The sequence below is a fragment of the Schistocerca piceifrons genome, chromosome 2 (assembly GCF_021461385.2).
Source record: "Schistocerca piceifrons isolate TAMUIC-IGC-003096 chromosome 2, iqSchPice1.1, whole genome shotgun sequence".
Taxonomy (NCBI): Eukaryota; Metazoa; Arthropoda; class Insecta; order Orthoptera; family Acrididae; genus Schistocerca; species Schistocerca piceifrons.
The window spans coordinates 1,034,948,871-1,034,964,271 of record NC_060139.1 but is presented as its reverse complement, the minus strand read 5'-3'; the positions used below and the strand labels follow the sequence as shown (position 1 = coordinate 1,034,964,271).

At 46.6% G+C, this 15,401-nt stretch overlaps 1 protein-coding gene across 1 annotated transcript in view; it reads left to right on the top strand.

The window, feature by feature from the left end:
- LOC124776103 (aspartate and glycine-rich protein-like) overlaps positions 1-14,585 on the top strand; it is a 51,769-nt gene extending 37,184 nt beyond the window's left edge. Inside the window, exon 3 of the mRNA XM_047250945.1 lies at positions 14,532-14,585. Within this exon, the coding sequence (XP_047106901.1) occupies positions 14,532-14,585 (54 nt within the window). The remainder of the gene's footprint in view (positions 1-14,531) is intronic.
- The last annotated feature ends 816 nt before the right edge of the window (positions 14,586-15,401 follow it).

Below are 15,401 nucleotides of genomic sequence, written 5' to 3'. Positions count from 1 at the left end.
ATTTATTGCGCTTTTCCCTTTAATAAAAGTAAGTACAAAGCTTATTCTCTCTACACTTAGGTGACAAAAGTCATGGGATAGCGATATGCACACATACAAATGGCGACAGTATCGCGCACACAAGGTATAAAAGGGCAGTGCATTGGAGGAGGTGTCATTTGTACGCAGGTGATTTATGTGAAAAGGTTTCCGACGTGATTATGGAGGCACGACGCAAATTAACAGACTTTGAACGTGGAATGATAATTTGAGAAATCATTAGGGAATTAAATATTCCTAGTTCCATAGAGAGAGGATATAAAATGTAGGCTGGCAATGGCAAGGAAAGCGTTTCTGAACAAGAGAAATTTGTTAACATCCAGTATTGATTTAAGTGTCAGGAAGTCATTTCTGAAAGTATTCGTATGGAGTGTAGCCATGTATGGAAGTGAAACATGGACGATAAATAGTTTGGACGAGAATAGAAGCTTTCGAAATGTGGTGCTACAGAAGAATGCTGAAGATTAGATGGGTAGATCACATAACTAATGAGGAAGTATTGAATAGGATTGGGGAGAAGAGAAGTTTGTGGCACAACTTGACCAGGAGAAGGGATCGGTTGGTAGTACATGTTCTGAGGCATCAAGGGATCACCAATTTAGTATTGGAGGGCAGCGTGGAGGGTAAAAATCGTAGGGGGAGACCAAGAGATGAATACACTAAGCAGATTCAGAAGGATGTAGGTTGCAGTAGGTACTGGGAGATGAAGAAGCTTGCACAGGATAGAGTAGCATGGAGAGCTGCATCAAACCAGTCTCAGGACTGAAGACCACAACAACAACAGTTCCATAGTGTGAAATGTGTGCCGAGAATACCAGATTTCAGGTATTACCTTTCACCTGCACCATGGACAATGCAGTGGCGAAAGAGCTTCACTTTACGACCGAGGGCAACGGCGTTTGCGTAGAGTTGTCAGCGCCAACAGACTGTCAACACTGCGTGATATAATCGCAGATATCGATGTGGGACGAACGACAAACGTATCCGTTAGCACAGTGCGGCGGAATGTTGCGTTAACGGACTACGGCAGCAGGCGACCGACCCGAGTACCTTTGCTAACAGCAGGAAATCGTCTGAGATCGTGACCGCACCAGTTAGACGCTAGACAACCGGGAAACCGCGGCCGGACCAGATGAGTCCCGATTCCAGTTGGTAAGACCTAATGTTAGGAATCGAAAGTGGTGCAGACACAACGAAGCCTCGGACTCAAGTTGTCCACAAGTCACTGTGCAAGCTAGTTTGGCTCCATACTGGTGTGCGCTGTGTTTACACGGAATGGACTGGGTCCTCTGGTCCTACAGAACCGATCATTGACTGGAAAAGGTTCGACTACTTGTAGACAATTTTCAGTCATTCAAGGACTTCATGTTCCGAAACTTGTCACTGGGTCACAATTATCAGCGACTGGTAAGATCGTTCTGGACAATTCGAGCGAGCCGGCCGATGTGACCGAGCGGTTCTAGGCGCTTCAGTCTGGAACCGCGCGACCACTACGGTCGCAGGTTCGAATCCTGCCTCGAGCATGGATGTGTGTGATGTCCTTAGGTTAGTTAGGTTTAAGTAGTTCTAAGTTCTAGGGGACTGATGACCTCAGATGTTAAGTCCCATAGTGCTCAGAGCCATTTGAACCATTTGAATTCGAGCGAATGATTTGGCCACGCGCATCGCCCGACATGAATCCCACCGAGTATTTAAGGGACATAATCGGGACGTCAGTTCGTGTACGAAACATTGCACCGGAAACACTTTTCCAATTGTGGGCGGTTTTAGATGCAGCATGGCTCACTATTTCTTCAGGGGACTTCCAACGGCTTGTTGAATCCATTTCATGTCGAGTTGCTGCACTACACCGGGAAAAATGAGGTCCGATTCGATACTAGAAAGTATCCAATGACTTTTTCTCATCTTAATATACTTTCCGCAGATACAAGCATTTAATGAGTTTATTGTCTTCATCGTGTCCCGAGTTAGACATTGGAGTGCTCCGGCAATTTTCTACGAATCACATTTCTTCTCCTTTGGCATTTGGCCTGTGAATTTATTGGGTTCCAGAAGCCGCTATGATATCTATATCCCTCTGCCAGCAACATTACATTCTCTTCAAACCACTCCATCGTTCGAGGTACTCATGGCAACAACAATAGTAGAAAAGATAAGAGACGGCAGCTTTCTGAACTACTAGCGCCGCGGCGGAAATGGCGCGAACTTCTTCTAATAGTCCGTTAAAAGACGGTTTATCAGCGGAACACTAGCGGATGCGAGTCGAACACCAACGAATGCAGTTTGCTCGCGCTCGCCTACCATTAACGCCAAAGAGAATTATCGTTCGATGATGCTTGTGTTCACACGGTGTAAAACAGACTTAATATATCCGTTCCCGACCACGGCCATCGCCTAGGGCGGTTCACACGACTGTTTGGCAAGTCTCCTTTCTATGTTGATTGCATTTCCCTGGTATTCTGCCACCGAACCGAAATCTGCCACTTGCTTTACCTATGTACGAGCTTCCAATGCATATCCCCCGAAACTGTTACACTCATGTAAGAGTTGACCGATTCCAATCGTGACTTAGTGATTATGTAGTGATATGTTTTCTTGTTTTGCGACTTTTTAAGCAAGTTTCCTACCTTTGCACCACTTTAAAATAGAGACCCATTTAGTCTTCGTGGATTTCCAAAAGGCCTCTGAAGTGGTACTAGAGGTGGACAAATATGAAGAATAGCGGCATGTCAACTATTTACACCAAAGCAGTTCAGTAGTTCTAAAGGGAACGTCTGAGTGCCGCAAGAGCAGGAAATTCAGAGTTTCCTGTTACAGAAGGGATACGCCGAAGGTGTACTATACCACCGACGCTATTTAAAATCTGTGTGGAGGACGCACGTAAAGCCTGAAGGAGCAGATGTGGAGGCTTGGGCGTCCCTGTAGAGGATCAAATCTAGTACACACTTCTTGTTGTGGGTTGGCAGGAGAGCCAACACTGGTTTACTAGAGGAAGCCGAAAGGCACGCGTTTTAGCTCACGCAGGCTGGCGTGAGGTCTGGAACAGGACAAGGAAATTAGACTTTAGAAAAAACGGACGTAGCTGGTGGAATACTTAACTTTAATCCGTTAATGATGAGCGTCGCTCTTGACTGTACATGATTCAGTATCAATAGTAACTGGTACTGGCGCCTTGCTAGGTCGTAGCAAATGACGTAGACGAAGGCTATGCTAACTATCGTCTCGGCAAATGAGAGCGTATTTTGTCAGTGAACCATCGCTAGCAAAGTCGGTTGTACAACTGGGGCGAGTGCTAGGAAGTCTCTCTAGACCTGCCGTATGGCGGCGCTCGGTCTGCAATCACTGATAGTGGCGACACGCGGGTCCGACGTATACTAACGGACCGCGGCCGATTTAAAGGCTACCACCTAGCAAGTGTGGTGTCTGGCGGTGACACTACACTTCTCTTCGCTGATAATGAGGTCTTCGTAGCAGGAGGCCAGGATGATCCTGGGTACATGTTTCGGAAGTTAAAAAGAGGAATATGAAAGATGGGGCCTTACAATTAGGTTGACAAAAACCGAACATGTGAAGGTTGGCAACAATAACATAGAGGATCTGGAGCTTGCAGCCAACAAGACCAGGAGATGTAAATCTTTTATACTTGTGTGTTGTTATGGCTTCAAATGGGAAAAGTGAAGGTGAAATAAATAATAAAACAGGACAAGGCACAAGGGCTATACGAGAGCTGAACGCGGTCCTTTGGAGTAAAAAGTAACAAAAAGGACCGAATGGGTGATGAATCGAGCAGCTGTTAAAAACAACGCTACGTACGGGGCAGAAATATGGGCAATAACAAGCATCAGCGAAACAAGTTGCTCGCAACTTTTCAAACCAAGATGTGGCGTCCCCGAGGTGGGCCGTGTGCCAGACACCAACATCATAGAGGCTATGGGTGTCGATAAACCAATAACAGACACCACCAGGATGAAACGTCTAAAATGGTATGGACACTTATAACGGGTGGACGTCAGCCGACGGCCAAAGGAAAGCAGTGCGTCCCAAGGGGAAGAAGAAAGCACGGAGCAAGTAGTCGGAGTTGGAGTCGAGACGTCCAGAACGCGGTGGATGCCACAGGACTACAAGAAGGAAACTGGCATGGTCGGAAGAAGTGGAATATGGGAAACGAGAAGCGGCACCAGCCGTTGAACACTCACAAGATGATGATGAAATCTTATCAACAAAAAAAAAAAAAAATCGGCTGAACATTTGTGCACACACATGGCTCTGAGCACTATGGGACTTAACATCTGAGGTCATCAGTCCCCTAGAACTCAGAGCTACTTAAACCTAACTAACCTAAGGACATCACACAACACCCAGTCATCACGAACATTTGTGCAGATTTTATCAGACCGTACTGCGAAAAGTCTCATATGGTCTGCACGGTCCTTAATATACAACATCAACAGCAAGGGTCCTAACAACGGGAGCACTTTCTCTCTCTCTCTCTCTCTCTCTCTCTCTCTCTCTCTCTCTCTCTCTCTCTCGTTGCGCAGTGTCTGTAAGTTACACGATACGACGGAAGATAATTTCCAGCCGCTGAACGGTTCCGCGGAAACTTACGACTCGGTGTGTGCACTGCTTGCTGCCGCTAGAATCTCTGCCGCCTCCAGAATTGCCCCCGCCGCCTGCAGACAGCCCCGCCAAGTGTTCCGTCTCCGCTGAGTTTGGCGCCGGAACTCTCTCCCAGCCATTTCGATTAGCAGCACCACTTGGCACAGCCGGTCGTCGAGTTGTGGTTCGCAAAGTAAGCGCGCCGGCCTCTGAAGACGAGGACGACCAAGTTGAACGTCATGAGCCGAGGAGATGCCACCACAGCTGCCGGGAAGCGCTTCTCCTGCTACTGTACGCGCGATCCGCACAAAATGCCTTTCCTACTGTTTTAAATAGACAGCTGAGGCTTCCGCAGCTTCAACCAACTGTGATCTCGTACGGTACATAAAATCTCTCCCTAGAGTCCAAACAAAGAATTTGTATCACCTTACGGAGAGGGAAAAAAAAAAAAAAAAAAAAAAAAAAAAAAAAAAAAAAAAAAAAAAAGAGGACAAGACCGATAATGATCAACAAGGGAGTGTGACACAGCCGTATTCTTTCACCTCTTCTAATCAACTCAAATTGAGAACACCAGTGTTGCTCGGGTATTTATTTATAGACTTTGTACGCGTGGAATTTATTTTTGACTCAAGTTTCTTTGTACAAAACTTTTGAAGTAGTATGATTGGCGGTATGAACGAAGAGCTAGTTTGCTTCACTGAAACGGGAGACAGCCACGTGTACAGCTGGCCATGCGAAAATCAGCTGGCACTAACGTCCACGCCCCCAACATGTAGCGTCTGGCCTTAGCTTTGTTTACGGTCGTCGCATGAAAGAAGTTCACCGGGACTTGTACACGTTTAAAGCGCAATGGCATGGTTAGGAATTAGCCAGTTTCAGGGCATAAAAACTCGCTCGCCCGTATCAGTCCTCTTTAGAATCTCCTGTGATATTACGTTGGAGACAGGTAGCTTTAAGCCTCTATGATTGAAGGGTTCTGACAAGGGAACCTCCCCATCGCACCCCCCTCAGATTTAGTTATAAGTTGGCAAATTCGATAGGCCTTGAAAAACTAAACACAGATCAATCGAGAAAACAGGAAGAAGTTGTGTGGAACTATGAAAAAATAAGCAAAATATACAAACTAAGTAGTCCATGTGCAAGATAGGCAATATCAAGGATAATGTCAATTAAGGAGCGCCGTGGTCTCGTGGTTAGCGTGAGCAGCTGCAGAATGAGAGGTCCTAGGTTCAAGTCTTCCCTCGGGTGAAAAATTTACGTTCTTTATTTTCGCAAAGTTATGATCTGTCCGTTCGTTCATTGACGTCTCTGTTCACTGTAATAAGTTTACTGTCTGTGTTTTGCGACCGCACCGCAAAACCGTGCGATTAGTAGACGAAAGGACGTGCCTCTCCAATGGGAACCGAAAACATTTGATCGCAAGATAATAGGTCAACCGATTCCTCCACAGGAAAACACGTCTGATATATTCTATACGACACTTGTGAAGGCATGTCGACTCACCTAACTTGTACACTTGGCGAATGGGTAAAAAGATTCTTCTACCTTGCCCGATTTAGCTTTTCTTGTGGATGTGATAATCACTCGCAAAAAAGTGATGAAAACATAAGCGTTTGTCACATAAACTGAAAATTAAACTTTTCACCCGAGGGAAGGATTGACCCAAGGACCTCTCGTTCCGCAGCTCCTCACGCTAACCACGGGACCAGGCCACCCGTGAGCTTTGTTTCCTTGTTGTTGCCTATTTTGCGCATAAACTACACAGTTTTTATATTTTGCTTATTTTTTCATACTTCCACACAACTTCTTCCTGTTTTCTCGATTGATCTGTGTTCAGTTTTTCAAGGCCTATCCACTGTGCCAACTTATAACTAAATCTGAGGGGGGTGCAATGGGGAGGTTCCCTTGTGAGGAGCGAGATAATTGCATGATGCTCTCCGTCAGAGGTACATCGCACTTCACTTCCGGAATGAGTTTCCGAAGAGCGACTTAAAGCCTGATGTTTCGAACCACGGCAAGTCTCGATTCACCACCTTCATTGGGTTCTTGAGACCGCAGAGTCCTCAGTCTTTTATCCGTTCTGGTACGTTGAGACAACCGTTTTGTAGGCATATTTGTCAGTAAACAATACAAAATCACATGTAATGTGTAGGCACCCAAATCACAAAGCAAACATAATAAATTCGTTTTTCTTAGCATATAACATAATTAATACCTACTGAAAGAAGCAAAGCAGTATCGTCAAGTTTTTAATACAGAAAGCGAAATCAGTTGATCCGTATATTCTAGCCAAGTAAATTCAAAGTTAATTTGTGTTCCTTAAGATAAGAATGCGGCAGTTCTGTCCGCTGGTAGGTGACTGCTTCACAAGGAAAGCTTAAGTACACAGGGTGTCCCATGAGGAAAATTTACTATTCAGAAATGTAACAGGAACAATCATTCGAACCAATAAACTCTAGTACACGTGAGCTCTAAAATGAATATCTTAAGAGCTATGAGCACTTGTTCAGTAGGAGAGATGAGCTTCACAGGAGCGAAGATGAAAAAGTACTCATAGCTCTTACGCTAACCATTTCAGAGCCCATGTGTACTAGAGTTTACTGGTTCGAATGATCGTTCCTGCCATATTGCAGAATACCGACCATTCAACCTGGGACACCCTGTATATTTTACTATCACTACGCGGGACACGTCGTCTGCCTAGAGATGCGAGGGCTGTTCTCTAAGTATGGTGCGATCGGTCGCGAAATGGAAACCACTGTGAAAATCAAAGATGTTTTGTTCGCAACATTTAGCAACACCTTCCAGCTACTTTTCCACGTTGTGCCCACCCTGACTCAGACATTTAGCGTAGCGTTGTACCAACTTTCGAATACTTTCGTCATACGAGGGAGCCGCCACTGCTTTCGGCCAATTCTCTACACTGATTTACGGTTCGTTGTCGGTGTCAAAAAGTTCATGCCCAGCGGTTCATGTTGAGCAGATATGTCAGCGGGAGCAGCCAGTTACGGGGTGTATTGTAGGTAATCAAACACTTCCCATCGAAAACGCCGTATGAGCATCTTCATTGCTCCTGCTGAGCGCGGCCGAACACAGTCACGAAGAAGGAAACCCGTGACAGTAACATCATGTGGGCAAAATGAAATCACGCGAAAACTCTCACCAAGCCCTCATACTTGTGAGAGGCATTATATTCTAACAAGGGAACCTCCCCATCGCAGCCCCCTCAGATTTAGTTATAAGTTGGCACAGTGGATAGGCCTTGAAAAACTGAACACAGATCAATCAAGAGAACAGGAAGAAGTTGTGTGGAACTATGAAAAAAATAAGCAAAATATACAAACTGGGTAGTCTATGTGCAACATATGCAACATCAAGGACAGTATGAGATCAGGAGCGCCGTGGTCCCGTGGTTAGCGTGAGCAGCAGTGGAACGAGAGATCCTTGGTTCAAGTCCTCCTTCGAATGAAAAATTTAATTTTTTTTACTTTCGCAGTTATGATCTGTCCGTTCGTTCACTGACGTCTTTGTTCACTGTAATAAGTTTAGTGTCTGTGTATTGCGACCGCACAGCAAAATCGTGCGATTAGTAGACGAAAGGACGTGCCTCTCCAATGGGAACCGAAAACATTTGATCGCAAGGTCATAGGTCAACCGATTCCTCCACAGGAAAACACGTCTGATATATTCTATACGACACTGGTGACGGCATGTGCGTCACATGACAGGAATATGTTGTCGACCCACCTAACTTGTACACTTGGCGAATAGGTAAAAAGATTCTTCTACCTTGCACGATTTAGGTTTTCTTGTGGATGTGATAATCACTCCCAAAAAAGTGATGAAAACATAAGAGTTTGTCACATAAACTGCAACAAATGACTGCAACAGTCGCACAGTTTTCTCTGTGCTCTGTCAAAACATATGTTCTTAACGTTTTCAAATTTTTCCGTGTGTAGACCGTCAAATCCTGCATATGTCCAAGCAAATCTGAACATGTCCTGGAATTTTGGAGAACGAAGTTGATTGTGTGTGTGTGTCTGAACTTTGATAATTGTCTGAAAATAAAAAATTAAAATTTTGACTCGGGAGAAGAGTCGAACCAAGGACCTCTGGTTCCACAGCTGCTCACGCTAACCACAGGACCACGGCGCTACTAAGGTAGTACTATCCTTAATGTTACATATCTTGAGCATGGACTACTCAGTTTGTATATTTTGTTTATTTTTTCCGTACTTCCACACAACTTCTTCCTGTTTTCTCGATTGACCTGTGTTCAGTTTTTCAAGGCCTATCCACTGTGCCAACTTATAACTAAATCTGAGGGGGGTGCGATGGGGAGGTTCCCTTGTAAGCATATTAACGTGCTAAGTGTGCGTTCTGAATTGAAAAGAGCGACGTGGCGCGATCGACGTGCATACCGCACACACTCCCCAACACATCTGTGCAAAGCTCACAGTGGTTTGCACTTCGCACCCAATCGGACCTTGCTTTCCGTATACAGCTCGTACCTAGCATTTCCCGTGGCAAACCGGAGCCACTAGTATTACGTAAAAATAAGATTCTTTACTATTTTGTCTAAAACTGACATAGTGAGACCGTGGCTGTGTACAATTAATGTAGGTTAATTCTTACAGAGAAGAAGACAGCAACCAGTCACTATTAATACTGCTCTTTATTTAGGTAAACAGCGCCATAACCGGTTTCGAACTGGCAAGTTCATCACCAGACGGCTGTTCACATGATTTGCAAGATACACTTTACATAATCGGCAGTTTTCGGTTTTTATTCTTCCACTCTGGCGAAATATTCTTGGTGTGTTGGTGCCGTCGAAAATTCCGCGCGATTTTGTTGCGAAGTTGCAGGACTGTATTTTTCAAATTTGGAAAATGGCTCTGAGCACTATGGGACTTAACTGCCGTGGTGATCAGTCCCCTAGAACTTAGAACTACTTAAACGTAACTAACCTAAGGACAGCACACACATCCATGCCCGAGGCAGGATTCGAACCTGCGACCGTAGCGGTCGCGCGGCTCCAGACTGTAGCGCCTAGAACCGCTCGGCCACCCCGGCCGGCTTTCAAATTTGGAATGTAATATAATATATAGTGATATAATATAATAATACAATCCTGCAATTTGGCAACAAAATCGCGCGCAATTTTCGACGTCACCAACACACCAAGAATATTTCGCTACAGTGGAAGAATATTTCGCCACAGTGGAAGAATAAAAATCGGAAACTGCCGATGATGTAAAGTGTATCTTGCAAATCATGTGAACAGTCGTCTGATGATGGATGAACTTGCCAGTTCGAAACCGGTTACGGCGATGTTTACCTAAATAAATAGCAGTTGTAATAGTGGCTGGTTGCTGTCTTCTTTTTTGTAACAATTAACCTACATTAACATTTTTTACTCCTCCTTCGCCGCGCGGGATTAGCCGAGCGGTCTTGGGCGCTGCAGTCGTTGACTGTGCGGCTGGTCCCGGCGGAGGTTCGAGTCCTCCCTCGGGCATGGGTGTGTGGTTGTCCTTAGGATAATTTAGGTTAAGTAGTGTGTAAGCTTAGGGACTGATGACCTTAGCAGTTAAGTCCCATAAGATTTCACACACATTTGCACATTTTGAACTCCTGCTTCGCATCTTTCCGAAGTAGTGGGCCTTGGGAAGCACTTGTAGCCACGTTGTTGGAGCAGGTAGCGGTTTTTGCAACCCTCTCTTGAATATATCCACCTCAGGTCTTGAAGAAATGTCGAAAACGAAAAAGTTTCACACAACATTGTGGATCCAGCAGCAACTAAGACAACTGATTGCGAGTGCCTTTATCGTACGAGGGCGTTCTTTAAGTAAAGAAACTTTTTTTCTCTGAGAGCATGTTGCTCTTATCCAGGATTCCAATACACAATACTATTCCATACTCTTGACTACAAAACCCTATTTGTCAACATAATCTCCGTTCAGTGCGTCTGTCCTACGCCGCCTTACTGTGAGGGCCTGTATGACCGCCTGGTAACGCTCCGCTGGTCCACGTCGGAGCCAACTTCTTGCTGCATCAGTAACCTCCACATCATCCCGTGGAATTCATCCTTCATCGGGCCAAACAGGTGGAAGTCGGATGGTGCGAAATCCGCGCTCAACGGTGGGTGACGAACAACAGTACAATGAAGCTTTGTGAGCTCGTCTCGAGTGCACAAATTAGTGTGAGGCTTTGCGTTGTCATGGAGAAGGAGAAGTTCGTTTACATTTTTGTGGTGCTGAGCACGCTGGAGTCGTTTCTTCAGTTTACTAAGGGTAGCAGGATACACTTCAGAGTTGATCGGTGCACCGTGAGGTAGGACATCAAACAGAATAACCCCTTCAGAGCCCCAGAACACCGTCGCCATGACTTTAGTGGCACAGAGAGCGGCTTCGGACTTCGGAGGAGAGGTAGTGTGGCGCCGCTCCATGAATTGCTGCATTGTTTCCGGTTCGAAGTGATGAACCTATGTCTCATCGTTTGTAACGATGTCCGACAAGACATTGTCACGATCAGCACTGTAACACACAAGCAATTCCGCACAGATGGTCTTCCGCTGCTCTTTGTGGAACCCAGAAGGCACACACCTTTGAGTACCCCAACTGGTGGACGAGTGTGTCAGCACTACCGATAGAGGCGCCCTGTTGACCAGCGAGATGTTTGACTGTGATTCCACGATCTCCTCGAATGAGAGTGCCAGTTCAGGAGTCACAGGTGAGTGTGGCCGGCTGGCAAGTGGGAGGTCGGGCAGATTTTGCGCGACCTTGTGACGATGACGGGCGTCTCGCCCAACGACTCACCGTGCTTTTGTTCACTGCCAAGTCGCCGTAGAGATTCTGCAAGCGCCGTGGCTTTCGACAGATAGAAACTCAGTACCAGTTCCCCGACTGGAACGCATCTCCTACATCTACACGGTTACTTTGCAAATCAGGCTTAAGTGCCTGGCAGAGGGTTCATCGAACCATTTTCATACTACTTCTCAACCGTTCCACTCTCGAATGGCGCGTGGGAAAAAGGAACACCTAAATCTTTCCGTTCGAGCTCTGATTTCTCTTATTTTATTATAATAATCATTTCTCCCTACGTAGGTGGGTGTCAACAAAATATTTTCGCATTCGGAAGAGAAAGTAGGGGCGGCCGGTGTGGCCGAGCGGTTCTAGACGCTATAGTCAGGAACCGCGCCACCGCTACGGTCGCAGGTTCGAATCCTGCCTCGGTCATGAATGTGTGTAATGTCCTCAGGTTAGTTAGGTTTAAGTAGTTCTAAGTTCTAGGGTACTGATGACCTCAGATGTTAAGTCCTATAGTGATCAGAGCCTTTTTTTTTCTGAGAAAGTAGGGGCTTGAAATTTCGTAAACAGATCTCGCCACAAAGAAAACCGCCTCTGTTTCACTGACTGCCACCCCAACTCGCGTATCATTGCAATGACACTCTGACCCCTGTTGCGCGATAACACTAAACGGGCTGCCCATCTTTGCACTTTTTCCATGTCCTCCGACAATCCTACCCGGTAGGGTTCCCACACCGCGGTGTTGTAACTATATCCGATGTTATTGTTCGTACGTTGGGGAACGAATAAAGGAAACCAAGGGGAAATTTCGAAAAGAAATTAAAATCCAGGCCGAAGGAATAAAAACTTTGACCATTGCTTGTAACTTTGTAATTCTGTCACAGACTGCTTTGAAGACTACGTATAGTGCCGGTATAATTAGGAACTTCATGAAACCATGGGGCTGAAGCGGGAGTATTCAGTGATGACGTAGAAAAAATTCCGCATTTTCTTAAATCTAAACTGGCCGAGAAATAAACTTGTTGCTTTACTTACTGGCTGGCTTGGGTGGCCGAGCGGTTCTAGGCGCTACAGTCTGGAACCGCGCGACCGCTACGGTCGCAGGTTCGAATCCTGCCTCGGGCATGGATGTGTGTGATGTCCTTAGGTTTGTTAGGTTTACGGATTTCTAAGTCTAGGGGACTGATGATCTCAGAAGTTAAGTCCCATAGTGCTCAGAGCCATTTGGACCTTTTTTTTTTTTTTTTTTTTTTTTTTTTTGCTAACTGAACGCCCCTCGTATGATGCGTGTGTTAAGTAGATGTTACTTGCTCATATCCAACAGTGCAATTCCGCTGGATGATGATGAGTTGGGTTGAGGAGGCGCTCGACACCACGGTCACCAGCGCCCTGACGAAGAGTCAACATGAAATCTCATGGGTGGGGACGAAGGGTGTCCCCACATGCAGAGCAGTTTATAACGTACTAAAGTCTGCCGCCCTTCCCCACCAGTTTAGGGATGAGGCCTGATAGTTCACAAAATTTCACCACTCTGTTAACACTGGTATCGGTATCTGCGAGGACGGTGGGCAGATCTCCAGCGGGGCCAAGGGCTGCCCTATTATCAGTATACAGGACACACGTAGCCATAATATGCTGAAGTGAAAGCGGCACGCCAGAAACTTCACAGAAAGGTGGACCCTCCTCCCGGAGGAGAAAGCCATGTCTGAAAGGGCTATGTCCGATGCGCAGTCTGGTAAGCAAAACCTCCTTCCAGCAGCGAGGCTGACACAAAGTCCGCCAAGCTTTTATGGTCGGTTTGAGCGATAGCAGTTTGTTGTCCACCTGCAACCATTCAGTCTCCCACTGACGCATGATGCACGTCAGAAAATGAGATAATGGCGTGCAGTGTGGCCAGGTACCCAGCAACAGACCACCCCCAGAATGAGATTTTCACTCTGCAGCGGAGTGTGCGCTGATATGAAACTTCCTGGCAGATTAAAACTGTGTGACAGACCGAGACTCGAACACGGGACCTTTGCCTTTCGCGGGCAAGTGCTCTACCAACTGAGCTACCCAAGCACGACTCACACCCCGTCCTCACAGCTTTACTTCTGCCAGCACCTCGTCTCCTACCTTCCAAACTTTACAGAAGCTCTCCCGCGAACCTTGCAGAACTAGCACTCCTGAAAGAAAGGTAGGGGACGAGGTACTGGCAGAAGTAAAGCTGTGAGGACGGGGCGTGAGTCGTGCTTGGGTAGCTCAGTTGGTAGAGCACTTGCCCGCGAAAGGCAAAGGTCCCGTGTTCGAGTCTCGGTCCGGTACACAGTTTTAATCCGCCAGGAAGTTTCAAAAGATCACCTCCTTGCCACAGCGTTGGAGCCGCTGTGAGCAGTCACGGATGAGCTGAATCTGCGGGTCTACCGGATACATTTGGTGCAGCGCTTGCAGGGCACTAAGATAGTCGGAACAGACAAGAAAACTCGTACGGTGATGTCTGTGAACCCTCTCCAGTGCCATTAGAGTACCATATAAATCTGCATCATAATTTGTAAATTGTTGTGGAGGACGTACTTTAAAAACCCTATCAGGGAAAAGCACACAACAAGCGAGAGCATTCCCCTGCTGGGATCCATCTGTATAAATAACGATAAAACTATGGTACATACTTAAAATAGACGAAAACAAAGTTGTAAAAACCGTATCTGGACTACTATTTTTCGGGTACTGCGTCAAGCTTAAAATCACGTTGGGTCTCCGAAGACACCGAGGCGGCATTGCGTTCAAACCCTGGGTGTGTATTTTCCTGCCCGAGGGATCCAAATCCTTGAGGCAGTCCGTAGCACGTTTACCAAATCAATGCCGCTGGAGGGTCTACTGCCCGTACAGAGTGAGTTTGCTGCAGTGGCGTCTTCGCGTGAGGTGAGAGAATGCGCTGCCTCGGAGGACAATGACCCAGCGGCAACAGACAACACTGCCAGTACAGGCGGCGGGCAGAGCAGGGCAGGGGCAGTGCAGGAGGAGAGCAGAGCAGAGGCCAGAGCGGAGTGGTGCGTCGAGGCGCGGCTGGCTGCTTGGCGCGGCGCGGCGCGGCGCCGCTATTGATCGCAGGCACAGCAGCAGCAGCAGCAGCGGGAGCAGCGGCAGGGGCAGAACACGGCCTAGCTGGACGGGGCCGCGCAGCGCGGGCGCCCGCTGTGCCACTCGTGCCCACTGACTGCCCGTAACACTGTGCGCAGTGGGCGCGGCCTCCCAACACCACCCCGGGTTCATCCATGTCCCCCTACCACTCGCCTCCTACAGCCAGTTTCGCAACAAAAGTGTGCGCCATAATATTAAATGTAACATCCGCAGCGACATCTCTGGTTCTCGACTAGAATTTTTACTCAATGCACTTTTGCAAAGTCTACAGATAAACATTGTGGGAGTTGTGAATCTTCAGGTTTTGGCGGCGCAAAGACTGTTCCATTAAGTTTCGCGTGTGCAGCCGCAAGAAATCTCCTTCTAATATTTCGGCTGTATAACGTTCAGCCATCTTCAGTGAGCCGCAAGATTGCCGCTCCATTTTTTTTTTTCCTTTATTGATTTTCAATTCCCCCCAAAGGGGGTGGGCTGGCAGCAGCTTACTACGCTGCTCTACAGCCTACAGACTTTTTTAAAAAAAAAGGAAGAAGAAAGAAACAAGAAAAAACAGGCGTTAAAATGGTGATTTAAAGTGGAAAATTGCGTAAAAATGCGGAAAGTTAAAACAGAAAGCAAAAGGGGATGGCAATGTTGATAAAATACACAGGAATCAGACAAGTAACATAGTAGACACACAATTAAAAAACATGGCGACAGTCTGGTTTCTGTTCGCAAGTGATAAAAAGCACACCCAGCGACAGTATGATGGCTGTTCGCTACACTGCCCAAAAGACACAACACGGAGCACGCACTGGAAAAACACACTGTAAAACACTGCACGAAAAAGGCGGCACAAAT